Source organism: Leucopleurus acutus, assembly GCF_964270905.1.
Source record: "Leucopleurus acutus genome assembly, chromosome: X".
Taxonomy (NCBI): domain Eukaryota; kingdom Metazoa; phylum Chordata; class Mammalia; order Artiodactyla; family Delphinidae; genus Leucopleurus; species Leucopleurus acutus.
This window is the reverse complement of record NC_139148.1, coordinates 47048862-47076290: the sequence shown is the minus strand read 5'-3', so window position 1 is coordinate 47076290 and position 27429 is coordinate 47048862. Positions and strand designations below refer to the sequence as shown.

The following is a 27429-nucleotide window of genomic DNA, read 5'->3' as shown; positions in this document are numbered from 1 at the left end:
GCCAACCATCCTGCAACCAAGGGCCTATCAGGCCATCACACGGTTCCAGTCTCAGGATTTGAATAGGGTGACAGCAAGAGAGGCAAGGCTAAGATGTGGCTGTGGATCCACAGATGATGTGGAAGTTTGGGGTGGGGGGCAAAGCCTGCAATCTAACACCCATTCCCTTCAAACATGTCCAGTCTCAGGTAGACTGCTAGGAACTGAGGTCCTATGCATAACCCAAACAACCCCTGGTAAAGTAACATACTGTGTTTCTGTTGCCATCATTTACCCTAGTCCCTTTCTGAGGGGCCCTGACACTGCCTGGGTCTTTTTCTGATGGAGTATGCTCCCCCAGAAGAGGTGGCTAATATTTTTATGGGGTATAATGTCTTCTAGACACCAGAAAAGGAGTTTGCTGGTATACCCCTGATATAGCAGCTCTTGAGGATGCAGCCTATGAATAAATGATACCAGAACTCTTTTGAATCATGGAATTCAAATGCTGGTGCTGGGTGAGACGTGGTCACACAATGACGGGTCCCAGCCAGAGTGCTTCAGTTCAAGCAATTCCAACTCACAGTCTGCCCAGAAATGCCCCACGGCAGCAACCTACCAAGAGGTACCTTTCTTCCCCTTTGTGTAAACAGGCAGTGCTTACCACACCTCAGTACCAGCCAGGCTTGTGTGTTGTCTTCTTTCCTCTATTCTATCCCTAAACCCTTCCAGAGACTCAGAAGGCTCATCACTGTTCCCCCTACTCCTGCTGCCACCCAAGCGAGGATCTGTGGGCTTGGGTGGGAGGAAGATGTGTGACCTGCAGCCCATTGCAGGGATGGCTTGCTGCTGAGCTTTGTTGTAGACTGGTAAAGAAATCATCACCTCCCCCACCACCGAGGAAGCCCCAGATCTACGAGCAGCCTAGCCTCCAGTTGCATGTTTAGCTCTCCAAGAGGGTTTTGTGAGGGGTCGGCCCTCCAACCAGCCCAACCTATAAGGTGGGGGATAAATTGTTAGCATAAGGGATCTGCTGATAATTTTTTTTTAATTTCTCTTGAAAACAGAGTACAGATTAAATAAGGGTATTGGGTTTGTCAGTTTCAGACACTTGGGACTTTTTTTTCCTGGAGAATGGAGGGAAGGGGGGTTGGGGGAAGGGGCTCTTTTAATTTCAGGGAGAAGCAAACCATTTCATCTGTTATTTCCACTGGAACTGATGCTTGGAGTGGGGGAAGGAGGTGAGATCAGTGGATCAGTCACCAGCACTGTCATCAGCATTGCCAGAGAGGTCAAGGGCGGACATCATGGAATCAGACAGCTTGCTGGCGAGTTTATCTGCAGATGGAGAAAAATGGGCAGTCACTTGGTGGCTGGCTTGCCAACAGGAGGCCTGCAGGAGCTAGCCTACATTTACCTTGGTCTGCACCAAACTCCCAAACTGGCTCCCTAACCGCCCCCTCCCCACCCAACACTAAACAAAACAACTGGTGAGCTAATGGCAGCCACTGCTCAGCCTCACAGGAAGACCCATTTGTCTACCTATGAAATGATCACCCCAAAATAGCTTGTATCTCAGAGTGTCAGAGTACTGAGCTTCAAGTATTTTTCTCTTCCTAGTATCAAAACAGCTGTTTTCTTTTACTGTGTTGAACTTATTAGCACTCTGCCATGACCCTCAAAGCTCTCACGGCAAAGGGGCAGGATGGCAGTAGGGGCTTTGAGCCTGAATGCTCACCTCCATCCTCCAGCCACACCTTATTGTTCCTCAGGATTCCCCTCAGACATCACCTCCTTCTGGAAGCCTTTTCTGATCACCCCTACCCCACCACGACCTCCAGGCTGGGTTAGGTTCCCGCACTGTGCTTTCTATGTCTTCACAGTGATCACTTTGTGTTGCCAATGTCTGTTTTCTCGTCTCCTCCCCACTCCCCAATAAGACCAGCAGTTCAAGAGCAATTCATCTCTGTATTCCCAGGACTCAGCGTGGAATCAGGCCAAGAGCGAATGGTTATGAACATAGTCTAGTTCAAAGAACAGGGCTCATGGGATCAGTCAAATCTAGGTTTGCATTTTGGCCCCATCAAATACCTTGAGTGTGTCACTTAATGTCTCTGGGCCCCAGTTTCCTCACTTAACAAATGAGAATAAGACTTTTGCAATGAGTTAGTGAAAATTAGTATAGCATGAAGACCTAAATGGACCAGCCATACAGCAGACCACCATTGAAATGAAGGGAGAAGTTCTTTTGTGAATTGATGGGGAAATATCTATAATATATATTGAGTGGAAAAATGATGTGGCAAAACTATATGTTCAGGAGACTAGCCTCTGTCTACAAAAAGAGAACAAAGAATATACAGATATTTGCCTGTGTACCTATCTCAGGAATGAGATACAAGAAATTAACTGGTTGCCTCTGGAGGGATGCCTGAAAGACTGCGGGATTGGAAGGAGACATTTTATTGTATATTCTTTTGTACCCTTTGGATTTTGAATATATCGCCTATTGATAAAGTAAACATATATAGCCTGAAAGCTTCTTAACACATAGAAAGCAGGTGATAAATAAATGGTGGGTATTTGATACATAAAACTAGGCCAGTGGTTCTCCAAGTGTGGTTCCCAGAGGAGCAACATCGCCACTAACTGGCAACCAGTTAGAAACACAAATTCTCAGCGCCCTGCCACCCACCCACCCACCCAAGGTCCAACTACTCAGTTAGAAACTCTGGGGGTGGGTCCCAGAAACCTGTGTTTTAATAAGCCCTCCAGGCAATTCTAATACAAGCTAAAGTTTGAGAACCACTGTGCTAGCAGGTAAGCCTCCTAACCCCTCCCTGCCCCCTAACCCTGGCCCGGGGCTGGACACATGGAGATGCTCATTCAGGAGCCCCTAATTAAGGCCTCAGGTAGGTTCTTTTTGGAGCACAGGGGTGTGGTCAAGTGCCCCTACCTGTACGCTTCTGGAGCTTCTTCTTATTCTTCAGGGCAGATGCCAGAGCCTGGCCCTGCTGCAGGGGGTCTGTCTCCATGATCCTCTGTAGCATCGGGCGGCGGTCCACTGGGCAGACATCCACTGAGCTGTTGTTCCTGGGGTGAAGGTCCACATTGCGCTTAGCCCACCCCATCTGATGACGGTTTGGATTGGTGCAATACCCAGTGAGATCTCCGATCTGGGGAAAGAAAGGACAACAGTGAGGTCTGGGCCCCCAGAGTACCTCCAAAGACTTCTGCAGAGGAGGCAAGGACAGGCTTGCATAAGAACAGGAGCCTTGGAGCCACACAGAACTAATAAGCTTCAAGTCTGGCTCCACCACAGACTAGCAGGTGCTTAGTTATCCTTTCAGCCACAATTTGCTCATCTGTCAAATAAGGGTGGACAGTAGGTAGCTTGCATGGCTTTTACAAGAATAAAATGAAAAAGCAGAATTACTTGTCAATGACAATTGGTATTCAATGATTCTTTGTTCAAGTGACCCTTCAAGGTCTTACTCAATTTAACAAATATGTTCTGACACCAATTTTGTGCCTAGCTCTGTATGGGGAAATGTTGGAGAAATGGCTCGGATGCAGTCCCACCTTCAGGAAGCAACCAGGCTAAAGAGGAAAAAACCCAACCACACCTCAAGTTAGAATGTAGTAAGTGCCCACCAAAGAAATGCAGCGTAAGTGACAGAGGCTGAGGGGATGGTGGTGGTCAACATACTTCTGCTAATGGAAGGGTCATTCCTGACTGAACACTGGAAAAGCAGAGAGCATACCTGGGCACCCAAAAGGGTGTCTATTTGGCTGTAACAGAAGGTACATGTGGTCAGTAAAAGGTAATATTGACAGGAAGCTCACTATGTGCCACGTACCTTTCTAAGCATACACATATATGTGTGTGTTATACATATACATACATATGTATATGTATACATGTACTCACACACACCTGTGTATTAACTCATTTAATCCTTGCAACAATGTCTTTGACAAACAAGGCACGTAAGGTCACACAGCTAGTAAGCAGTAGAATAAATGAGAACCCAAGCAGTCAGGATTCTGTATGTATGACTACCTGCTACACTACAGTGGGTAAAAGGCAAGGCTACCACACTGTACAACTATGGGGTTGCGGGGGTGGGAGGGGGCACCATTTGCAACATAGCACTCCTAAATGGAGTTGTGCAATTGAGTGGCCCTACTCAGGGCCCTGAACCTGAGCCTAGAATTTGCAGTATGGAGTAGGGAACTACTGCTGGTCCTTGAGGAAAAATGGTATGTTCTGGGGCTTATGGGCTCAGTGAGAAATATCAGGGGATGGCCTTAAACTCACAACTTTAAACTGATTTTCCTGTAAGCACTGGGGGGACTTTCGAAACTATGTGAAGATGGGAATGGCGTGATTCCTACCACTGCCCCAATGCAGGCCTCATCATTTCTTACAGAGCTCAGGCAACAGTTTCCTTCCTGGACTTCTTACCTCCACTCTGGCTCCTTTCTTTCCAACTTGATTTTTACCCCAGCCACTGGAGTGATAGTTCTAATACATAAACTTGACCATGTTGCTTCCCTGCTTAAGAAACCCTTCCAGATATTATATAGCCATCAAAAATGAACGACAGAGGATTTCCCTGGTGGTCCAGTGGTTGAGAATCCGCCTTCCAATGCAGGGGACGTGGGTTCAATCCCTGGTCGGGGAACTGAGATCTCACATGCCGCGGGGCAACTAAGCCCACGTGCCACAACTACTTAGCCCCCGCATGCCACAACTAGAGAGAAGCCCTCGCGCTGCAACGAAGAACCCACATACCACAGTGGGGATCCCGTGTGCCACAACTAAGACCCGATGCAGCCAAATAAATAATTTTCTTTTTTAAAAATGAAGGACTGTTCTTTAAGTAATCATGTGGAACAATCTACAAGATGAATTTGTAAGTGAAATAAGCAATGTGCAGAACAATAAAAACAGCATACGACTATTTGAATTGAAATAGATCTGTTGGGACTCCCCTGGTGGCTCAGTGGTTAAGAATCCGCCTGCCAATGCAGGGGGCATGGTTGGAGCCCTGGTCCGGGAAGATCCCACATGCCACGGAGCAACTAAGCCTGTGTGCCACAACTACTGAGCCTGCGCTCTACAGCCCGCAAGACAAATACTGAAGCCTGCACACTTAGAGCCCATGCTCCACAACAAGAGAAACCACTACAGTGAGAAGCCCATGTACTGCAACGAAGAGTAGTCCTCACTCACCACAACTAGAGAAAGCCCACACACAGCAATGAAGACCCAACACAGACATAAATTAATAAATAAATAAAATTTTTTAAAAAAGCATTGAAATAGATCTGTTATCTGCTTTTATATATATATGTGTGTATAAAGATGGAGTAGCTCTGAAAGGACACTCAGGAGGGGGCAGGGTGGCTGGGAGAGAGAAGCAGGAGAGAGATTTACTTTTACTGTATACCCTTTACCTTTCCTTTTTTTTTTTTGGCCACGCCACACTGCTTGTGGGATCTTAGTTCCCCGACCAGAGATTGAACCCAGGCCCTCAGCAGTGAAAGCGTGGAGTCCTAACCACTGGACCGCCAGGGAATATCCTACCTTTTCAATTTTATACCATGTACCTAATCAAAAAAATATCTTAAATAAACAAAATGGGAAAAAAATTTTAAACCCTTTGCCTCCCCTCCCCCACAAAACATAAACAACTTTCAGTGTTTACCTATTACCCATGGTTTAAAGTCAAACTCAAGGCCTTCAATGATCTGACACCAGATTCATCTTTCCCCGCCTCTACCCTCACTCCAGTCACCTCAGACCACTAGTGATTTCTGCAAAATAACACGCTCTCACCCTTTTAGGTCTTGGCACGCGCACTGGCTGAGCCCCTGACCACAGGTTGCTGCCCCCCTTGCCCAGAGAATTCCTCAACCTTCAAGACGTGGCACAAGCATCAAGGCCCCCTGGAATACTTCCCTGACCCACAAGTAGTATAGGTTAGTTAGGGCCCTTAGATCCATGCTTTCCCAACCTCTGCCCCCAACCCCAGCCTGTGTGTCTCCCATCACAGTGTAGATATCCGTGGTTGAAACCACTAAACTGTGACCTCTCGAAGGGCAGCGATGGGGGACTGGCAGACATAGAGGCTGAAAAAGCCTCCAGAGATCATAGCAGAGCATATCTACTTGATCCTGGGGAGCCATGAAAGGGCAGGTGACCTTTGGGACCTGCCATATGGAACAAATGTCCAGGTGGGAGACAACTGGAAGGTTAGGCTAGGGTTACAGGAATGGTAGGAATAGAAAGAGGCCAAGAGCATCTCTTAAGATTTAGGCAGGAGAAGCCACAGACTTGGTGACTGACTGTATATAGGATCCAGGATACTAGTTAGAAGGAAGGAAGAATCAGGGTTGCCCAGGTTTGTAACTTGAAGAAGCGGATGGATAGACAGGGATCCTGTTCTCTAGGCTAGAGCTGGGCTGGGAAAGCTACTTGAGAGAGCATGCCTCCTCCTTGGACCTGCCATTGCTTGGCAAAGGATGCACCCTGCCTAGCACCCAGGGAGCCCACAAGGTATGAATGAACAACCCGCATCTCCCCAGTATTATAGGTGGACCTTGTGGGAGCCAGGTGGAAGGGACTGACCATTTCCCAGAGCCCGGGGTAGAGGAGAGTGTTGCCATGAAGAAAGAGAACAGGTACCTTATACACCGTGGTTTTATTTTCCATGGCATCTGCTATTTTCACCATAGGAGAATGGAGCCACTTGATCTCCATTTCGAGCGGGTCCATGTCACCCAACAGCTCATCAGGTTCTCCAGTGGCCAAGCCTTTAACACAATAAATACCACTGTCAGGGCCCTGGCTCCTCCCTGCTACTAGCCCCCTGGTCAGGCCTCAGTGGAAAGGATATGTGGACGCTGCCCAGGGGAGTCAGGAGGGAAGGCTCTTTTATTCCTGCTGGGAGGCCACATGACAAAGGATTCAAGATGTGGGTTTTGCAGTAGGGTACTCGCCTGCTGGGAGCTGGTCTTGGAGCCTCAGCTTCCTCATCTGGAAAATGAGAATGCCACAAGCCCTATAACAAAGGGCTGCTGTGAATTACAGCAGAGGGTACCTGAAATGCACTGGCCTGAGACACTGCTCTGTAAATGGCAGCTACTGGGATTCCCTCCCCAGGACCGGGCCTCTCTCCCTCTCTCTCTGGTGCCTTGCCTAGAGCTGGCCTCCAGTGCAAACCACAAATGTGTCCATTGCCCTGGGCCTCTAATCCCTAATCTTCAAGATTCAACACTAGGGCAACTAGGAAATTCTCACTATTAACCACTCCCTCGTCTCAATTTCCGGGACCTCTATCTTTTGCCAAAGTACATTCTCACTGCCAGAGCCCTGCTTGCCCTCACACACAGCCAGAGTCAAGCATCATCATAAAAATGTGAGCACTAATTCCTCCCAGCTACCCACTTAATAGAAAAGCAAAGTTCAGAAAAAGGGCTGACTTGCCCAAAGCCACATGGGGGTAGGCAAGCCTCTTGTCCTCATTTGTAATCCAAGCACACTAAAAGGCCCAGAGAAGGAAAGCTACTGGCCCTCAAGAGAAACAGGGTAACTAGAAGCCAGGCCAGCCAAGGCTTTCTCCACTACCCCAGAGTGTCCACAGACAGGCCCAGAGATCACCGGGTACCTTTCTTGGGTGGGATAGAGAAGAAAGGAGCCATCAACCAGAGCTGCAGATGGTAGAGTATCTGAAGAGAACAAACTTCCTACAGGAGTTTCTGAAAGTCATACCTCTATACCTCAACAAATAACCATCTTAATAACAGCTAATATTTACCAAGCATGTACTATATGCCAGGCAGTGTTTTTACATATCAAGTAAGTCTTCACAACTATCTTATCAGGTGGGTGCTACTGTCCCCATTTTACAGATGACATCATTGGACATGGAGAGCTTAAGAACTTGTACAGCACCACACAACACTCAAATTTTAATCCAGGCAGTCCATTCTTTTAACCACTTAGATACTGAGTTGGGAGAATCTTCAAAACAAGGCAAGAGAGCTAGTTTGAATGCCACGTCTGCCTGTCAATGACCATGCACCATTTAGCAAATATCACCTTTCTGTGTCTCAGATGCCTCACCTGCCAATGTGGATAAAAGTAAAAATCTAGAAATGGACATGCAATGGCTGTGACAAAACCTGGAGCAAAATGAGAGAAGGGGTTTTTGAGAGGAGTATCTCAGTCCACTCCAGGCCTCAAGAGATGGGGAAAGGAACCTCACACTTCGTAAATACCTCACCATGTTCCAGGTACTTTGCTGATTTTTTTCCTATCTACCAAGAGCCCACAACCAGCTGCCTCCCTACCCCACCCCACCCCCATATTCCCATGACCCAGATTACAATTCTCCACCTTGTGGGAAAAGACATTAAGGTTAAAGCTAGTTAAACAGTTTTCCCCAAGTCAGAGTAGAGCCAGAGCAGGGGGACGTCAAATGTAGGACCTGTTGTCAGGTCTGTGTGGCTCTACTAGGGCAGGACCAGGTGCCAGGCAGGCCAACCTACTCGCCCTTACTTACATTCCATGGTGTCCTCATTGGCCTGCTCAGTATCCTCAATGTCGAAGACCTCAGTCATCTCCTTAACGATCTCAGCACTGAGATGGGCAGGCAGAGTGTGGGTGGAGGGTGGGAGTGTATAGAAGCTGATCTTCCCGCTGAATTGGGAGGTGGGAAGAAATTGGTGATCTCATTAAGACAACAAATGACCAATCAAAGAGAGAATGAGTTCTCAGGTCAGAAACAGTGAGGGTCAACTAGAAAACCCAGACAGTTGCTTCTGAACAAGAGGTTGAGCTGCTGGATAATCACTGGGCATAAGTTGCCAAGCAGGATGTGACCTGGTGCCTTGGACTTCCCTACCCAAGAAGTTAGGCTGCCCCGCCGCTGCAGTGAACACAGATGATCCCCTTCGTGGAGCCTGACTCCCAGCAGGCTTCACCCTTACACCTAGCCCCCTCCTCACCTCACCCAGTCAGCCAGGACAGCTTTGGCTGCCTGCTCCTGACTGTATATGCCCCCCTTCTTCTTCTTCCCCAAGCGGTGGGCCACTGCAGTCAGAAAGTGCTCAGTGGTCTGGAACTCAGAGACACCGTAATAGCTGGAAATCTGGTGAAGAGAGGAAGAAGAGAAATCATGAGGAAGAACGAAGGGCCCTTGGAGCAGGGTAGGGCATAAGCAAGAGGCCCGCGTACCTCCTCCAGGTTGCAGCGCTGAAGAATGGTCTCCACTGGGGTCACAGGATCCGCCAGCTTCTGCACATGAATGCAGTTGCACAGGATGGTGCCCACCTCCGAGTTGGGTCCTGGGACAATGCCCGGGGCATCCAGCAGCCTGATGAATTTGTCCAGGTAGACCTCCTGCATGAACCTGGGGTGGGAGAGGGGAGATATGAGGACACAGGACGGTGATAAGCCCAGATGTGCCTGGCATCCTCTAGACTCCAAGCACCCAGTTGAGAGAAGGGGTGGGACAGATGGCACACAGGTGAAGGCGGAGAGATATGGGGTCTGATTCCAGTCTAGCCTCCACCACCGGGGACTGAGCTGCAGGACCACAGGCAAGCTTCTGACTCTCTGAGCCTGTTGCTTCACCGAGGAAGTGGAGCTGCTTATTCAGAGCCCAATCTTGCATGGTGTCGGGAGGCTTCAAGGAGCTAAGTGGGGGAAACACCCAGCTGGGTGCCTGACCCACAGCCAGGGTGCGCCAGGTAAATGAGGGCTATTAGTGAGACTCCCATGCCCAGGGAAGAATCAAAGGCTGGTCCAAGATAAGGGACAGGGGCTGAAGGCGTGGGAGTTGGGGGAATGGTAGGGTGAAGGATCTGTGAAGTGGGGGAGCAGGCAGGTGCTTACTTGGTGACCCCAGGAACGGCTCCCACACTGCACGCACGGCTGCGCTTCAGGCTATTGATCAGGCTGCTCTTCCCAACATTGGGAAGGCCTACAAAGGAGCAGCAGATGGCTCAGGGCAGGAAGGGTCCTCAAGAATATCTGGGACAGCCTGTGTGTGGGAGGCCCAGGCAGGGGCAGTGTGACCAGGCCATGGGGGAGCCAAAAACAGAGCCTGGCCTCCTGCCTTCCCATCCAAGGCCCTGACCAACCCCCTCCATGGTCTTTCTACCCCTCTCCTCCATATGTGAGCAACCTGGCTAGACGTGTCCCTCTTTCTAGATGTGGCACTCACCTCCTACCTACAAACAGCCTGGGAAAGATGTTCAAAGCAAGGCCTCTGTGACAAAATCCAGTGGAGGGTGGACACTGGGAAATGTTGTAAGACAGAATCATCCATCCTGGTATATAATTCACCTGGCAGGGGGTGGGGGGAGCTCATCTCCAGATGTCAGTCTCTGAGCAGCTTTCTGCCTGTGGTGCGTGTTTTTTTGTTTGGGCATCTGTGAGCACCTCTCAGCCTATGGATGTCCTTGTCTATTTCTTCCTCACTGGGTCTCTCATTCCCACCATTCTCTTTCTCTGTGTGCTAGAACTTACACATGTACTGCTCCCTCACAGATGTGCCTGTGTATATATCCCTCATGTATAGAAGTCTCTGTATATCTTCTGTCTCTTGGTTGTTCTCATTCTAAATACCACTGCTTTTCCCATTTCTGTCTTTCTCACTCCATCTTTTTCTCTATCACATCTTTCTTTGTCTGTGTATCTCTGTGTATCTAAGCACCTCTTTCTCTGCCCGTTTGTCTCACTGTATCTCATTCTGGCCATTGTCCTTTCTCTCTAATTCTCCCCACCCCACCAATTCTACCTCTTTGTAATTCCCTCTATGTCAGCTCCTCTCAGCTTTCTGTACATGTTCCTTCTCTCCATGGGCTTGTCTCTCTACATGTATGTCCTTCCGTACGTGTTCCACTGTGTCTCTTTTTCTCTGTGCCTCCCTAATGCCCTCTATATCTCTATTTCTCTATATATACATATATATCCGTCTCATCATAGACGTGTATCTGTCTCTGTGACTCTGGGGCGTGACTATGTCTGAGGGTCGAGTGTATCCGGGCACGTGTCTCTCCGTGGCTCTATTTCATTGGGGAGGGGAAGCGGAGTTGGGTGAGTGTATGGGAAGAGCTTGGTCTGCATGTATTTTGCCTCTGGGTCTGTACATGTCTCCATACATGTGGATATGTACATGTGTTTGTGGATCTGTATGTGTGCATAGGTCTGGGGGTGCATTCCTCTGTGTCTGCATCTTTGTTCCTGCCTCTATGTGTATCTCCCTCTGAATCTCTCTCTATCCCTGTGTTTGACTCACTCATTCTTTCCTTGGGTATGCATGTCTGCCTCTCTACTTACATGGGAGGGTCTCTAGCCCTCTTATGTTTCTCTGCAAGTCTCTGTGCACACTTCTTTGTGATCATATCTCCCTCTCTCTGCATGCCTCTGTCATTCACATCTGTCTTCCCTTTCCACTCCCCACCAATCCCACCATTTGGCTTCTCAAATCTTCTGTGTCTACTCAGGTATGCAAATCTATACCTTTTTCTCAGTGTCCACCTTCACTTCCTCTCCCTGCGGGTCTATCTCTGCCTCTCTCAATTTCCCTGTTCCCTTCCCACCAGCCTTCCCTCAGTACCCTGGGTTCCAGGTTTGAGCCTCAGCTCTGCCTTGTCTCACCCAGGGCTGAGCCCTACAAGTCCCTTTCCCTCCTCTGAGCCCCAGTGTTCTTATCTATGAAAGGGAGGTGTTCACCCCTCCCTCCCACAGCTCTGGTAGAATGAGATGAGGCCAACTCCAAGCCCGGCCCCGCACTTTTGGTCCATGGTTCTAACACTCAAACCATAGTGGTGATCCTGAGTATGCCTTCCCACGTCCACCTATCCAAATTACAAATCACAAGACCCTTCCTGAACAGTTCCTCTCCTCCCCCCACAAAAGTAACATGAAGTTCCCAGAATCCTTTGCCCCAATGAAGCCCCTGCACAAGGAAGAAGCCTGGGTCCCATGACCTCCCCCAAGGCCTTACCCACAACGCCCACACGGATATGGGTGCGCACTTCACCCAGGCGGCAATAGTTCCCCAGAACCCTCATGAGATTTTCAGCTCCAAAGCAGGCTTTGCTTTTCAGCAGTGACTCAGAGGCTTGATCCACTGGCACACTGCAGCGATTCTGGAAAATGAGGGGTATTATAGAAGAGGCATCAGGTGGGAGATGTGGTCTCAGCTCAGATTTCCAACTTTCAGGGCCGCCTCCCTGTGATCACTGAAACCCCCAGCCTGAAGCAGAGGGCTTCTCACATAGGCCCTGAATACCTGCCATTTCCCTGCTTCCACAAGGCCTATTTTTCCACTGTCTTTGCACCTCCAGTCTTCTCTGTCCCTGCCTGTCTCTTGCCTCCCTCAGCAGGGGCAGGATAGCATCCTTGCCTCTAGGCAGGCCAGGTTTGAGTTCAGCTCTGCCTCTCACAGGCGTGTGCCTGGCAAATTCTGATTTCATTCTCTGGGCCTCAGTGAACCTCGCCTACACAGTGGGGACGTTTGCCTCCCTGTCTGTGGAGAGAAGAGATGGTGCCTGGCCCACATAAAGTCTACCTTCCCTTGATTCCTCACACAGGTCAAGGTCATTTCGGCCTCCATCTCCTTACTCCTGATGCTACCTCCTCTGCCTACAATGCCCTTTCAGCTCTTCTTCTGTCCTTACTTACCTACCACAGTACTTCAAAATAGGAATTGACTTAAATATCTATTAATAAGAAACAGATTAAGGAGCTATATCCTTGAAGTGGAACACAAATGAAAGAAAACTGTTAAAAAAGGATGCTTATCACATTTTTGCCATGAAAAAGGCCAAAAAATTATAAAGGAGATATCATGTTTCTCCCAGATGAATAAAGATTTAAATGTTTAATGATATCAAATGTTGGCAAGGGTGTAGGGAAATAAGCCCTCTCACACATTCATCTATCCCATTAGTGGGAAGATAAATTGGTACAGCCACTGAGGGGTGGGGGTGGAGGAGGTGGGGTGCTGGGGAGCAATTTGTCAGTGACTAGGAAAATGTAAAATGCAAAAAGCCTATGACCCAGCCACTCTACCTCTCAGTGCCCAACCTACACAAACACTTGCCCACTAGCCAAGACGTGTAAGAGTACATGTTGTAGTACTGGTTATAATGATAAAAAAAATTGGAAACTAATTTTATTTAGCATCAAAAAGGTAGAACTCTATAGAAAGATCTTCAAGGAAAAAAAAAACAAAATGCAGGATGACATATATGATACTCGTAAACACTATTTTCTCTTTATAAACACATCCACATATAATATAAAGCACAGAAAAACATCTGGAAGGATACACACCAAACTAACAATGGTGGTTACTTCTGGGTATGGATAAAAGAGTTTGGAATTAGAGGTACCAGCGTAAGGATATTCAAGCTTCCATCTATACAGTTGACCCTTAAACAACACGGGTTTGAACAGCACAGGTCCATTTATATGCAAATTTTTTCACTAGTAAATACTATAGTACTACATGATTCGCAGTTGGTTGAATCTGCAGATACAGAACTGCAGATATGAAGGGCCAACTATAAGTTATACACAGATTTTCCATTGTGCAGAAGGTGGATGTCCCTAACCCCTGTTTAGTTCAAGGGTCAACTGTAATTGTTTTTATTTTTTCTACTTTATTTTTTTAAATAAATAAGTTTTATACCTGGTACAAAATTGAAAAAACAAATGTCCCCCAGGACCCAGTTTCTCTCCATCAAAGCAACAAATGTTTCTGTATACTTTAATATCTTACATTGAAAACACATTTCTATGTTAATGATATAATTAGAAAACAGTGTAGCCCCAGGCTACCCTGAAAGAGGCTAGATGTCCCTGGCCCCAGCTTACCAGGTTTTTGACCTGATGCTGGGTGCTGGCCTTGAAAGCCACAATTGGCAGCTCATTCCGAAGGTATTCCAGCCACTTCTCCACAACCTCCTTGGGGACCAGGTCTGGGGAAAATAGGAACAGAGAGGACTGGAAAGGAGAACATCACCTCGATGGCTCACTCTAAAGATGCAGCCACCCACATCCAAGACTTGGCCCACCTCCTGCCAACAGATATCTCCCTAGCACTGACAGTCCCTGTCCAGTCCCCAGGTTAGAGTTAGAAAGGACAGTCTAGTCTAGGAGACCAGTTGGCCCTCCCTGAGAAGACCTGCTTCCTCAAGGAGAATGGGTAAACAGCTCTATGGTCCTAGATGCCTTCCTTCCAGACCAGGGGGCCCAGGGTACCAGAGGCCTCCCAAAGACAGTGCTTCCCACCCCTCCCTGGATCATTCTAGGTTAGGCCAAATGTCAAGAATAACCTTGACAAAAATGGCTACCATTTATGAAGAACTGAACATGTATGTACCAAGCACTTTATCATTAATTCTCCAACAATCCTATGAGATTGGGACAATCACAGCCCATTTTACACCTAGAGAAACAGAAGCTCTCAGGTGACATGACTTGTCCAAGATCCCAGAGAAAACAGACAGCAAAACTGGGATGAGACCCAGACCTGAGTGACTCGTGAGCCGATGTGCTCTTCTGCCCCAGTGTCCGGGTTCCAGCTTGGGAGAAAAGAGGAACTCTCCAGGGTTGGCCAGTCACAGATAAAGCTCAAAATGGCAAAAACAGGGGACTGAAAGGCAGACAGGCTTTAACTCCATTCCCAACTTCTGCTGTACTGTGTGTGTGTTTAGACAAGTGACTTCACCTCTCAAATCCCTGGCTTTAAAAACTCAAACAAGAATTCCTACCTTGCACAACTGTTATGGATACCACTGAGTTGCTGGGTGTCAGGGTCTGGTCCAAGCTAGTTTTTCAACAAGTCCTGGTCCCTGCCTTGCCTTACCCAATACTGCCCAATACCCACCAATCTTGTTCAAGACCAGGACCAGCTTCTTGTTGCCTTCGGCCCGCAGGACAGTCTCCTCCATTTGGAAGCAGCGGCAGCCCAATGGGTCCCTGGCATCCAGGACTTCTAGAATCACATCAGAGTATTCCACCACCTGCAGGGCAGGGAATGAGGGATGAAGGCAGGGAAAGAACTGGGTAGCAATCAACAGGCCCATCAAAGAAGAGGTCTCCATCTTAGGAAAAACAGAAGCAGAGAGGAGACAGCACTGGATTGATGCCCTCCCTAAAGGGCCTTAAGAAATGAGCCCCCGGGACTTCCCTGGTGGTGCAGTGGTTAAGAATCTGCCTGCCAATGCAGGGGACACGGGTTCAAGCCCTGGTCCAGGAAGATCACACATGCCGCAGAGCAACTAAGCCTGAGCGCCACAACTACTGAGCCTGCACTCTAGAGCCCACAAGCCACAACTACTGAGCCCGTGTGCCACAACTACTGAAGCCCACATGCCTAGATCCTGTGCTCTGCAATAAGAGAAGCCACCACAATGAGAAGCCCACGCACTGCAACCAAGAGCAGTCCCCGCTCGCTACAACTAGAGAAAGCCCACGCACAGCAACAAAGACCCAATGCAGTCAAAAAATAAATAAATGAATAAAAATTAAAAAAAAAAATGGGCCTCCATACCTTACGGAACTCCTTGTAATAAGCCTTCCTTGTGGCCTCATCATCCAACTGAGGAAACATATTTAATTCCTCCAAAACTTCCTCCTAAAGGGAAAAAAAGACAATGGTCCAGGGGAGGAAAGAGAGTGAGAGCTGTCTTTGGCAACCATGGGAGGCTGGGAGAGCCATGTGAGTCCCAGCCCACCAAAGAGCAGCTTGTATCAGCCAACAAAGCCAGGAACTAGAAGAAGAAAGGATAGACCCACATGGTCCATGTGTGTGCCTATTTGTAAGTGTGTGTTTGAGCACCAGCTAGAGGCCTGGGATTGCACCTGAGTGTATAAGGGAGGAATGTAAGAGGGAGGTATAAGTGAGAAAAACAATTTATGGGGAATGTGGGATGGAGGAAGCAAAATGTGTACTTTATATTAGAAAAGGAACTTTAAGTTGGAAAGTATATATTCTGTGAGATGAGACTATATGCCAGAAAGGCAGTAAGAGGTCCTAGAAAGAAGACTCTTCTCTTAACTTTCCCCTCACGTTCTCATTCCTTCTCTCCCCCTGTCCCCTAGTCCAACGCCTCCCCACTCCCAGACCCCAGTCTTTGGGTTCCAGCTTGGGAGAAAGGACCTAACCAGGGTTGTCCAGTCACAGATAAGGCTCTTCACCTCCCTCTCACCCTCCCTCCATGTCCCTACTGTTTCCCGTCCTCTCTGAACTGATTCTCTACTCCCCCTCCAACAATCTCACACCCTTCCTCTTTCCTTTTCACAGATCAATGGCAAAAGATGCTTTTGAGCAAACCCACACCAGTCCTACCCAGGGGCAAAGACTGCTCTCTTACCTTGCGCTCAAACTCCTCCTGGCGTCGCAGGACATCCTGACAATAGCTTTCAATGGTCCTGCGTCGGTGTCTCTCTTGCTCCCGGGCAGCCTGCTGCTTCTCCCTCATCTCCTCAACCTAACAAGTGAACGCACACCAGGGCTGTAGCTGACTAGGTCTGCAGTCTAAGGGAGGGATGGAAGACCAAGAGTAACAGGGAGCAGGTGACAGAGGGAGAAAACAGTGTGACATGGCACAGGTGGGAGGAGCAGGGATACAGGAAGGGAGAAGATATGACAGCAAGAGATAAGGGGTTTGAGAGAAAGAAAAAGACAAAGAGATGAAGGAAGGGAAAGTATGGCAGACACTAATACAAGGAAGATATGTGAAGCTGAGAGAGAATGTGTTCTAAGTAGCGGGAAGCACTTAAGACCAGAGAGGAAAAGAAAACAAGGTCCTGGGATGCTCCATCATTTACAGAGCAGCAAAAGAGACAGCAGAAAAGAAAGGACATCCAGGAGAGTGAGATGACAGGAAAGCCAAAGTGAGAGTGTTTCAAAAAAAAAATCATGGTCTCAAATGCTGAGAATTTGAATAACATGAGGGAAGAAAGTTATCCATGAGTCTGATATCAGAGAACATGCTGGTGAGGCTGGCATGGGTCATTCCAGTGGAGCAATGAGAGCATAAACCAGACAGCCATGGACTGGGAGGTGAGCAAATGGACACTAAATCAAGTATCAAGGCAACTGCCCTCTCTTCCCCTTTCCACAAACAGCCTCAACAACCCTAACAGTTCTGGCCTTTGCCTTTCAACATTTCTGTAGACCTGGCAGTCAAGCCAGGCCCTCTCTCTCCAAGGGAAAGGGCTTACCCTCTTCTTCTTTAATTCAGCCTCCCGATTGGCATGATCATTGGAGTGAACAAACTGGGGAGCGGAGGCCACTTTGGTGGCTGCTTTCTTCCCATTCTGCTTTGCAGGCTGGTCACCACACAACAGGGAAAAAATGAACAGACTTAATGAACACATGGAAATCACCCTTCCCAGCGGGTGTTAAAGCTGCTCAGAAGTGTAGTTGTTGGGGGAAAGAGGAGAGAAGCAAACAAAAAGGGCTCTGTCCCCAGAGGTCTGCCCATCTGACTAGAAAAAGACCCTTCTTCCCCTAGCCAGGCAGGGACGTGCAGCCCTTGGAACAACAGTAACAGCATCACCTAGGCACTAGAAATACCAATTATCAGATGCCAAGACAGATCTACCAAATCAGAAACTCAAGGGTAGAGCCCAGCAATCTGTGTTTTAACCAGCCCTCCAGGTGATTCTGGAGGGCTAGTTAAAGTTGGAGAACCGCTGCTCTGACCCAAGTCCTACGTGTCCACAACTTTCCCAGCAGGACCAGAAGATCCAAGAGCTGGGGCCAAAGACTGTTTGAACCTCCCTCCTCTCCATGAGCAATAGGGACTTGGGAATTAGACAGACTCAAGTCCTAGCTGTGCTGCCTTGAACCTAAGAACTTTCTCACTGAGGCTCAGTTTCTTCATCTAAAAAATAGGATGATGACAATCCCTAACCAAGGTAAACCAAGCACAAAGCAGTACATGGCTTGTGGTGGGAACTTAATAAATGCTGCTGCTTCTCTGCTGAAGCCACCCAGAGAGGGAGGGAAAGCCAGATCTACTGATTCCAATGCAGTGCTCTGTTCGGAGTCACCCAATATCTACCTGGTTTTGTGGGCCTCTTCTAGGGTGGGTAACCTGTTCCTGACCTTGTCGTCAACAATGGGTATACCTTACCTGAGCGTGGAACCAACTTACCTTCTTGCAGCCTTTGGAACTTTTACCTGGCTTTTTATTTTCTAAAGAAAGAAAAAAAAGCCATCATCCACCTACCCAACATTTGTTGAACCTTAATGGAGGTCAGGCCACACTGGGAACCTAAGGAAGCCTCAGACACCATGTCTGTCTAGGCGCACAAGACAGACACGGAGCTGGCAGCAACAGTGTCAGAGGAGGTACTGGATATAAATGTTCGGGGTATTCAGTGCAAACTGAAACAATTCTTAAGGGAATCCTGTGAAGAGAGCAACTTGAAGGTGCGCTTCTGACTCCTTTCTCTCTTCCAACTTCTAGCTGGGGCAGCTCAACAATTTTGGCACCAGGCTGAGGTGGGGGGCTGGTAGCATGGGAGAGTGATCTGAGGGTTAGGGTTAGAGTTAGGGACCCTGGTTAGTCCCTGGTTAGGGACTCTGAGGAGTCCCAGCCAGCTAAGCCAGAGTAGATGCCCTCAGCACATGGGGAGAGAACTGTCCCTTCCTGCTGACCCTGCTCATGTCATTGCCTCCAAAGGGAATTGCGCTACACAGCTAAACTGCAACCTCCCTTTGATTTAAGGAGGAGAGAGTTCACCTTCTACAATCACGCCTTAACAAAGCCCAGCAACTTAAGGGGCCTCTTCCCACTTCAATGAGGAGTCCCGTCTGTCATCTCCTTCACAGCTGGCCTCTCAGAAAGAATGGCTTCCCTTAATTCTCACCATTTGCAAGGGGGCTAAAGGAATTCTTACAGGGGGAGGTTCTGGAAGGTCAGGATATATGCTACAAACAAATATAGGAGCAGCTTGAGATTATCAGAGAACAGGCTCCCCAATCACACTAGGTGGTTCACGCCAAAGCAGAGTTAATGTAGGAAACAGAGGAGTTAAATACTACTGCAGGACTTCCCTGGTGGCACAGTGGTTAAGAATCTGCCTGCCAACGCAGGGGACACAGGTTCGAGCCCTGGTCTGGGAAGATCCCACATGCTGCAGAGCAACTGAGGCCGTGTGCCACAACTACTAAGCCTGTGCCCTAGAGCCCATGCTCTGCAACGAGAAGCCCCTGCAATGAGAAGCCCGCACACCACAACGAAGAGTAGCCCCCACTTGCTGCAACCAGAGAGTAGCCCCCACTTGCTGCAACCAGAGGAAAGCCCATGCGAGGCAACAAAGACACAACACAGCCAAAAAAAATTTTTTTAATAAATTAATTAAATAAATAAATACTACTGCAAGTTCTTAAAGAGATTCAAGAAGATACTTCAAATGAACTGTGTGAGAAAAAGATTCCCAAAATTTGATATTGAATAAAAATTCAATTGATGTAGTGAAAAACAGAACAGACATCACTAATAACCAAATTAATAAGCTAGAAGGCCAAGGGAAGAGCTTGCTTAAAACAGGACAAAAATCCAAAGAAAAGTAAAAACAGGGGCTTCCCTGGTGGCGCAGTGGTTGGGAGTCCTCCTGCCGGTGTGGGGTACTCGGGTTCGGGCCCTGGTCCGGGAGGATCCCACATGCCCCGGAGCGGCTGAGCCCGCGAGCCACAACTGCTGGGCCTGCGCGCCACAACTTAAAAAAAAAAATGTAAAAACAGAAAATGGAGAATGGACTCAGGAGAGCTAGTATCTAAATTAACAGGAGTTCCAGAAAGAGAAAAGATACAAATGGAGAAGCAATTATTTTTTAAAATAATAGATGAAAGTTTCCCAAGTTGAAAACAGGACTGAGGCTTCAGACTAGAAAGGCGCATGGAGCATCAAGATTAACAAAAGACATATGCCCTAGGCATACACTGATGAAATTTCTGAACTCTAAGGATAAAGAGAAAATCTTGTAAACTTCCAAACAGAAGGCATTCCCAACAAATGTGAGAGAAGCAGACAGCCTTCTCAAACCCACAATTCTGAACACTTAAGACAGAAGAATAACCATTACAAAGTACTGAGACAAGGGACCGTGTTCCAAGCTAAATTCCTATAACTGATCAATATTTCACTCTTACGTGAAGGTAAAAGACAGACATGTGCAAAGATTACCACCTGTGTTCCCTTTCTGGTAAAACTACTTGAGGAAGTATACCAGCAAAAATAAGTATAAAATCATGCTAAAGGTCTCACTTTGGAAGAGTAGGGCAAAAATAGTTATTTAACTTTGGTAAAGTGATAAAAAAAATTTAGTTATGCTTGATATAAATATGAATGCAATTACCAACGTAATTTTAAGTCCTGGTGGAGGATTTCTTTTTAACTTGTTAAACTTTTTAAAAGTAATAAGGGAATAAGAAGAAACAAACAAAAAATATAAAATAAGATGGTAAAAATCAGACCAAACATATTAGTTATAATGAATGTGAATGGGCCTAATTTCCCCATAACAAAAAAAAAATCAGATCCCAAGTCCCCTTTTCTTCCAAAGTACTCATGTTGCAATGAAAAGAATGTGAGGTTTGGAAGGAACCAGGTCTGGCCATTTTACTCAACAATTTCCATCAGCCTAACTTCCCTGAAAATGAGGGCCTGCACTGGATACAGGCACACGATGAAAGAAAATACATCACTTAAAGTGGCGAAAAACGTCTGCTTCAGAGAGGAGAAGGAGAGGGGAGGAGAAGCGAGGAAGAGGGTAGGGGTGCAGTCACCACTCACAACACTGCAACACCCAGGAGCCGCTGTTACTGTTTTTTAATAGCTTCAGAGAGAAAACAGCTACCATTTTTTAGCCAGCCATACCTAGGTTCCTGTTCTGGCTCAATAACTACCTAGCTATATGACCTTGAAGAATTTCCTTAAATCTCTCTGACCACCAATATCTCCATCCACCAACTCTCATATCAATACTCAAAGGTGGATCTCTCCATTCATCCATCATCTCCCATACTCTCACCCCACTACATCCCTGTATCCCCAGCCTGGCAGTGACTCTGCCCCCATCCTCCATCTACCCCTGCATCCGACTTCCCACTATGCCCTCTGAAACTCCCACTTAGGAGATCAGCACTCCCCTAATTCTTCCATCTTTTCTTGGGAACAATTCCTCAACCTCCTGCCTTAATAGAGACTCAGCTCTCCCCTGAGGACACTGCTTCACCTGCAGGCTTGAAAGGTGGCTATTAGTTTATATTAACATGAATACCTTGGAGCCAGTAGGTGCAGGAGGTATCTTGCAGACTCACCACTGCCAAACCAATTTCTCCCTCTTGTTAAAAAAGAGGGGGGAGGGGGGAATCCTACTTTTTTTTGAGACTGCTGCTATGCCTGTCACCTATGAGTCACTTTTCCTCTTTTACTGAAGCACCTAGCTCATAGCTTTTTTTTTCTTAATTATCTTTTTTTAATTTTTGGCTGCATTGGGTCTTCGTTGCTGCACGTGGGCTTTCTCTAGTTGCAGCGAGCGGAGGCTACTCTTCACTGCGGTGCACAGGCTTCTCATTGCGGTGGCTCCTCTTGTTGCAGAATACAGGCTCTAGGTGCACAGGCTTCAGTAGTTGCAGCATGTGGGCTCAGCAGTTGGGGCACGCAGGCCCTAGAGTGCACAGGCTTCGGTAGTTGTGGCACGCGGGCTCTAGAGTGCAGGCTCAGTAGTTGTGGTGCACGGGCTTAGTTGCTCCGCGGCATGTGGGAATCTTCCCGGACCAGGGATTGAACCCGTGTCCCCTGCACTGGCAGGCAGATTCTTAACCACTGCGCCACCAGGGAAGTCCATAGCTTTACTTTCAACTGAACTCCTGCCATCATCAACCTGGGCAACTTTGGTGATCACTGGGCCCCTTCCAATGCTCAGGTTTCCCACTTCCTTGACATCCCCATTCCATGTAGCCACCTGCCCACGCATTGCGTTGGTGACATCTATGATCATCATCTATAACTGCTTGTACTTCAGAAAGCAATCTCAGACACCCCTCTCAACTATCTTCAAGCACATTTGTTCAACCTCCTAGAGACTTCCAAAACACTGGCGCCACTCGGTTCTTTATTCAACGGCCACCCTATTTCCCTCCCTGTGCAGCTTACATTCCAGTCTGTCATTACGATGGATTACATACCTGTGCCACCAATCATTGATGGTTGTAAATCTTTTAAATGATAAAACGTACCCTCCTTTTTAATAGCCATTCAAAAACGTACAACAGTTGAAACTGTATGTGAACACTCTTTCTAGGGCTTCTCAATAACCTTCCCAGATTTAATCATTATCATTACCATTTGGGTCCAAGGTATCTCTAGCCCAGGGTGCAGGGAGCTGCACCATGAAGCACCTCCCCCATCTTCCGCTGCAATCATCCTAGTTAGTCTGATCAAGACTTCAGTTGCAATTTAACAGTGAAAGTCTTTGTTTTGTGTGCACATGTAAAGTTTTTCTATTTAATTTAATGTTCACCATTTTCCCACTAATGCAGATATGTATGATTGTTCTTTAACAGGTAATACAGTCAGATGGTTCCAAAGTAAAACCATGTCAGATGTAGAAAACAAACTTATGGTCACCAGTGGGGAAAGCGGGGGAGATAAACTGGGAGATTGGGACTGACATATACACACTACTATATATAAAATAGATAACTAATAACGACCTACTGTATAGCATAGAGAACTCTACTCAATACTCTGTAATGGCCTATGTTGGAAAAGAATCTAGAAAAGAGTGGATATATGTATAAGTATAACTGATTTACTTTGCTGTACACCTGAAAGTAACACAACATTGTAAATCAACTACACTCCAATAAAAATTATGAAAAATAAATAAAAATAAAACCATGTATTCTGAGAGATCTCCCTCCCACACTTGTCCCTAGCCACTGCAGTCCCCTCACCACAAGAAACCACTTTATTAGTTTGTGATGCATCATTCAGTTTCTTTATGCAAATACAAATTTATTTTCTTATTTCCCTCCATTTTCTCCCAGGGAAGGTAACATACTATGTACTCCTGTCAGCAACTTGCTTTTTTCACTTAACAAATCCTGGAGATCTTTCCATCTAACAGTTTTTCCATATAATAGTCTTTCCATATACTACTTCCTCATTTTTTTAAACTGCCAGGGTTCCTTTGTATGCATACACTCTATTTCACCAGGTAATTATTGTTTTTCATCACTATTAATAATTCTATTACCAATAAAAACTAATTAAAAAATAATACTTCTATTATTATCTTGTATTTGATATTCTTAAATAGAGTATAACTACTTTTGTTCACTTTTCTTGTGTTACGTGAAAAAATGATTATTTGCTTTTGGTATTAACATAACCAAAGTCTGATTCTTGATGAAATTTTTATGATTATATAAAGTAAGTGAATTTTTTTTCACCAAGCCCTACATAGGCAGGGCCACAATTCACACAGAATACAAGGCCACTGGGTTGCACAATTCTCATCCAGTCTATCCAGTGTGCTATCCAAATGTTATCATTTTCTGCTTGGGCCATAGCAGGATAAAGGCAGGGAAGCACAGAACCAGACCTGTCCTACTGCCTTTGCCTTCCCTCTTTTAAGGAAGAGTCCATGTATCACATTTGTCTTCTCCCTCTAGGCTGTAAGCATCATGGTGGGAGGAGGGGGGATTGAGTTAGCACTATTAATTGAGACATTCTAGTGCCTGGCATACAGTAAGTGCCAAATAGCTATGCCTGGTCATGCTGGGCCCTTGGGACACAAAGATGAACCAGATGTCAGTGAGAAGTTAACAGTGTTGTGAAAGAGACAGACCCAATCATAGAGTCAACAGCCCTGGTTCCTGTGGGTACACAGACAAGTAGAAACCAAGGGAGGAGGTTAACAGGAGGGATTCCCAGAGGAAATGATGTATAAGTTGAAATCTGAAAAACAAGCAAGAGTTATCCCATTAAAGGATGAGAAGGAAAGGGAAAGAGTCCTGAAGGCAGAAAGAACAGCAATGTATCCACACTGTCTGTTTCATAGGTAAGAAAAATCCAAAGCTCAAGAGAGATCAGACAATAATTCAGTGGCAGACAGTGTATGCATCCTCTGAGGGGCTAAACTCCAAAGAGAAATGAAGGCTGAATCTTTAAAGCTAATACTTACAGACCACTTATTATGTGCCAGGCACTGTTCTAAGTGTTCTACCTATTTTAATTCATTAAATCCTCACAACAACACTGGTAGGCAAATACTATTACTGACTGGACAATTTACAAATACTGTGCGTCTGGACAATTTTTTTTTCTTTTTTTTTGCGGTACGCGGGCCTCTCGCTGTTGTGGCCTCTCCCGTTGTAGAGTACAGGCTCCGGACGCGCAGGCTCAGCGGCCATGGCTCACGGGCCCAGCCGCTCCACAGCATGTGGGATCTTCCCGGACCGGGGCACGAACCCGTGTCCCCTGCATCGGCAGGAGGACTCTCAACCACTGCGCCACCAGGGAAGCCCCATTCTGGGAAATTTTTTAAAATACTATGAATATTCATTAAAGCTTAGGATTGGGAAGAAGTCGTAAAAGAAACTCACTGTGTCTAAGTTTCACCATGATGACTAGCTTGAAAGCAGGTAGATTCAAATCTGCAGGCTTTTTTTTTCCTGTTGGAATGAGAGAAGAACCAATTTGAAGACAGAGAGAGGAACCACAATGCTATAAGCCCCTTCTGAGCCCCCTGAAGGCAAAATAAAATGTTAAAGAACATGATAAGGAAGCCCTAACAATTAGAGGAATCTGAGAGAAGGGGTTATACTGGAGCTGGCACCTGGTATGGCTGAGTATAATTAATTATAATAATAATATTACAGGGAAGGTAGTGTCACACTACCCAATGGGAAATTAGGTCTAAACCTCTCTTCCTGGGTGGAGTCAGTGCCTCAATGCATCAGATATAGGATACCCCAGGTAAGGGACTAGCACTAAACCTCTCTAAGGGGAGAGTGGTATGCAAGGACAATCTGTTTCTACAAAGGGTATTAACTGCACCTCTTTTCCCCAAATAGGGGGTTCTCATTTACCCTGGAAGTGGGAGGAAAAGACATATCCCAGGAATCTACCCTGGGGAAAAGGGACCTCAGAATAGGGCTTTTTATCTGTATGTCTATGTGGACTGAAGTCAGTGCAAAATCTTGGGGGAGGGGGGAAAAATGTGCACCTGTATGTATGGCTGGGGTCTGTTCCTTGGTGACAGGGGGGAGGAGGGCAGGATGCCTTTTGTCACTCTACTCCAGGATACAGAGGAACTAGATAAACCGGCACAGTGGCTGTGTGCATCTCCGCTGCATGGGAGAGGAGCACAAGTCTGTACATCTGTAAGTTGTGCAGGGACCGGGGCTGGGGGGTACTTTGAATCACTTTATCCTAGGGAGGGCCATGAGATGGGACTGATATACCGATCTCCACTACAAGGTGACATTAGTGCCATGCTAACAAAGGGGGGAATTATGCAGCTTTGCATGAATGGGGTCTGCACCTTGCCCGCAGTGGGTTACTCTAGCCCCTTCCATGGGAGATGGGATGGGGCACGATCTGTTTATCTCGTGTACGGGTTGAAGTCAGCAGCGTGTTAATATTGAAGGAAAAGGACCTCTGGTTCTCTGCATGGGGGAGGGGGGAATGCAGCTATACATTCAATGGAACGGCCCTTACAGTAGGTGGGGGGGGGGGTTCCTGTGGGTTTTTTTCCTGGATAGGGAGAAAAAGATCTGAGCTCCTCTACCTCGGATAAGGGGGTAGCCCATATGCACGCACTATGGGGTGATCAGTGATGTCACTGCTTCTCAACATTGGAGGGCACCTCTCTGCTCCCTTGGGGTCTCTCCTTTTCTACAGTTGGTGATTCTAAATCCTTGGGGAAGGGGGGAGAGGAGGGATGATCTGTGTCTACCTAAAAAAGAGAATAAATCTGAGCCCTTCTTCCCCGGGTACCCCAAGAGAGGCAGTTCTGACTGTCTCTTCATGGGTTAAGGTCTGCTGTTGTTTGCTGCAGGGCATTTTTGGGTCAAGTCTTTACAAATTCAGTATGCCAGCACCTGGGGAGGAGGTGGTGAGATCTGATTTTCCATAATGGGGACTCACTCTAGGCTAGAAGGGGTAAATCTGCGTGCTTCTCTGTGGGATGAGACTTGTGCCTCCAAACACATAGGGAGGGGTGGTCTACCGCCTCTGCAGGAGCGGGGGCGAGACATCGGTCAATTAGTTACACGGGGGCGAGGTAGGGAGGTCTCTAGGTCTTGACGCTAAGGGAAGGAGGCTCACTCCTCTGTATATTAAAATTTCGGAGCTCCTCTATTCTGGTGGTGAGGCGGGGGTGGGGGTAAATACATCAAAGCCTCTGCATAAGGGAAAAGGTGTGCGCTGAGGCGGATCTGTGTGCCTTAGCGCCAGTAGAAATCTGCGCCGTTCAGCCTCGTGAGGAGGGAGATGTGTCTCTTTACGGGTGGGGTCGATGTCGCCACACCTTCGGGGTGTCCACGCCTGTCTACACCGGGAAAATACGGAATGGAACCTCACTACCCTAAAAGGAGGAGGGCACTCGACGCTTCTCCACACAAGTGGGGTCTGTAACTCTCCATACAGTGTGTCCAGGGGTCTATACCTGTCCAGATGAGGTGCGTCCGTGCCCCTCCACCCCGCAAGAATGTGTTTGGGCGCATGTCCACAGGCGAGCAATCCCTGCCTCTCATCCGGGCCCTTCTACCCTGGAAGGAGCCCGACTCTTCACCTCTCTATTCCAGGGCAGAGGGCGCCTCGGGTTTCACCTGAAATAGTTGATCCTTTCGGCGCGGCCGGCTGGGTGAGCGCTCACCACGAAAAAAGAGAGTCGTGCCTTACCTCCACTTCCGGCGAAGATCTGAGAAGAGAAGACAGTACAACACTGTCAGCCCACAGACTGCGCTCGCAGCATTAGACTTCGACTTCCGGATCCCAGCCTCGCTGTGAGCGTACCCGGGGGCGGGGCTTAGGATTGACAGCTCGCTCCCTCCCGTCCCTTCCCCGGGGCCGCGCTGGCCCCGCCTCCCGGACGCTCCGTAAGGTAAGGAAATAGCCGAGCAGGGGAGGCGGCGAGGCGGCGAGGCGGCGAGGGGGGGAGGCGGGGAGGCGGCAGAGGTTCGTTGGCTGGTGTGGGCATATAACCTACTTGTAAGACAAGTTCTTGTCTGCGGGCCTCTGCCTGGCCCTAAATATGTATGTTCTCGAATCTTAGTGACCAAGTGATCGCCAAGGCCGCATCAGACAAGGGTGGGGGGGTCGGTGCCTTTGTCTACAACGGAAGATGGCGACGGGCAGGGTGTGAGAAAATGGCCGCCAGGGTCA

General features: G+C 47.5%; 1 protein-coding gene across 1 annotated transcript; it reads right to left on the bottom strand.

Annotated features, from left to right (window-relative positions):
* Positions 1 to 1015: 1015 nt before the first annotated feature.
* Positions 1016 to 27010, bottom strand: GNL3L (G protein nucleolar 3 like). The gene is made up of 16 exons (XM_082864612.1): positions 26947 to 27010; positions 24645 to 24713; positions 18178 to 18218; positions 17240 to 17347; positions 16387 to 16503; positions 15564 to 15647; positions 14898 to 15033; positions 13883 to 13986; positions 12006 to 12150; positions 9887 to 9974; positions 9227 to 9401; positions 8998 to 9140; positions 8553 to 8689; positions 6674 to 6801; positions 2936 to 3155; positions 1016 to 1317 (listed from the first exon to the last, which is right to left on the bottom strand). Exons 2-16 carry the CDS (start codon positions 24661 to 24663, stop codon positions 1235 to 1237), a joined length of 1728 nt encoding a protein of 575 aa, XP_082720738.1. The 5' UTR covers positions 24664 to 24713; positions 26947 to 27010; the 3' UTR covers positions 1016 to 1234.
* Between the last annotated feature and the right edge of the window lie 419 nt (positions 27011 to 27429).